This window comes from Echinops telfairi, unplaced genomic scaffold, assembly GCF_000313985.2.
Source record: "Echinops telfairi isolate 266 unplaced genomic scaffold, ASM31398v2 ScPeMD7_7427;HRSCAF=8465, whole genome shotgun sequence".
NCBI lineage: Eukaryota > Metazoa > Chordata > Mammalia > Afrosoricida > Tenrecidae > Echinops > Echinops telfairi.
In genome coordinates, this window is record NW_022111327.1 from 2,305,462 (window position 1) to 2,307,462 (window position 2,001).

At 44.0% G+C, this 2,001-nt stretch overlaps 1 protein-coding gene across 1 annotated transcript; it reads right to left on the reverse strand.

Moving 5' to 3' along the window:
* Nucleotides 1–1,088: 1,088 nt before the first annotated feature.
* On the reverse strand, nucleotides 1,089–1,328 carry LOC101647447 (reactive oxygen species modulator 1-like). The gene has a single exon (XM_045298540.1). It carries the CDS (start codon nucleotides 1,326–1,328, stop codon nucleotides 1,089–1,091), a length of 240 nt encoding a protein of 79 aa, XP_045154475.1.
* Nucleotides 1,329–2,001: the final 673 nt, after the last annotated feature.

Consider the following 2,001-nt stretch of genomic DNA (forward strand, 5'->3'; position numbering starts at 1 on the left):
GTCTTAAAGGCTTGAAAGTAAACAAGCGGCCATCTAGCTCAGAAGCAACAAAGCCCACATGGAAGGAGCACACCAACATGTGTGATTGTGAAGGGCTGAGGGGATCAGGTTTCAAGCACCAAAAGCAGGGGGAAAAATCATATAATCGTGAATGAGGGGAGCGCATGATGGGGACCCAATGCCCATATGTAGACAACTGGACATACCTTGCAGAGGGGTAGTGGGGAGGAGATGAGTCACTCAGGGTTCAGTGTAGCAATAATGAAACTCACAACCTTCCTCTAGTTCTTAAACACTTCCTCCCCCCAACGATCATGATCCCAATTCTACCTTGCAAACCTGGTTAGACCAGAGGATGTGCAGCAGTACAGATGGGAACTAGAAACACAGATAATCTAGGACAGATGAATCCCTCAGGATCAGCGGTGAGAGTAGTGATACCGGGAGGGAAGGGGGGTAGAAAGGGGGAATCGATCACAAGGATCTACATATAACCTCCTCTCTGTGGGATGGGCAACAGAAGGGTGAGTGAAAGGAGACACCGGGCAGTGTAAGACAAGATAAAATAATATTTTATAAATTATTAAGGGTTCATCAGGGAGAGGGGAGTGGGGAGGGAGAGGGAGGGGAAAAGGAAAATGAGGAGCTAATTCCAGGAACCCAAGCGGAAAGCGAATTTTGAGAATGATGAGGGCAACAAATATATAAGTGTGCTTTATACAATTGATGTATGTATGGATTGTGATAAGAGTTGTATGACCCTCAATAAAATGATTAAAAAAAAGAAATGTTACAGGAACTTCCATGCTCAATGTAAACAGAGCTTAGTCAATTAAATTAGTACAAAGCAACAACTCAATTAATGGATTGCAGCGGGCAGTTGGACTACTCTTGCATAAACTCCTCATATCAACATTAACCTAAATTCTATACCATTGGATAAATTATTGATGTTATAAATGCAATCCCCTTATACCCCAGGGGGATGATTTATAGTATTGTTTTTTTTACTCAAAGACTGTTTTATTATACTACATGGGTTACAATTGGTGGGAGAGGGTAGACAAACTAGGCAACCACTGCATCGGTTAGCATCGGATGCCCATCCCAATCGCCATGAATGTGCCAAAAGTGCCACCACTCTGCATCATGGTTTTTCCAATGCCGCCCATCAGCTTCCGACGCCGCATTCTGATCCTGAGACAGGAAAAGGTGCTGAGGAGCACCCCGACCGCCTTGCCCACGGCGCAACCCACCACAAAACCCATCTTCACGCAGTCGAAGCAGCTTGGCTGGGACTGCCCATAAGGACCCACGGCCACCGGCATCTCGCTTGTGGCTGTAGTCGCTCAGCTATACCTCTCAGTCCGGTATTTTCCTTTTTTTTATCGGTTTTGTCTTTTGCTGTGGAGGAATTTTTGTTTGTTTCTCTTTGCTTTTTGTTGTTGTTGGCTTTTATTTGAGTTTTGTCATAATTTGACTGCTAAAGTAAACCAGAGTCATTCATAACCCATGGATAAGCAAGCGATTGGATTCTGGACTCCCCCCTAATTCTAGCCGCAATCCATGAACAATTAGTTTTTCTAACATGGCCCTGCTCTATACTCGCTTTCATGAAGAGGTCACTGAAAATAGGTGTTCTCCAGCAAAGTGTGGTGAAGAAAGCAATGGTGCCCATCTATGAATTAGCATAGGGTCTGGGGTCTTAAAAGCTTGTATTCAAACAAGCAGCCCTCTAAGTGAGGCATCAACTAAGTCCTCATAGAAGAAGCATGCCCATTGAGCAATGTTGATGTACATACCTCTCTCTCATACCTCCTTGTCACAGATAAAAAGAATTTACCCCCAAGGATTGAACACATCCAGAATCTGGACAAAGGGTATATGCTGGAATGTATCAAGACTTGGGGTACTGCGATAGGGTGGATGTGTTGTACATGTGGAAAGAACATGAATTTTAGGAGTTCAAAGGGCACAATGTTATGGATTAAATTGTGTCCC

What these genes read in the sequence shown, in the direction of transcription:
- LOC101647447 (XM_045298540.1), bottom strand. Translation starts at nt 1,328, where the DNA reads ATGCCGGTGGCCGTGGGTCCTTATGGGCAGTCCCAGCCAAGCTGCTTC.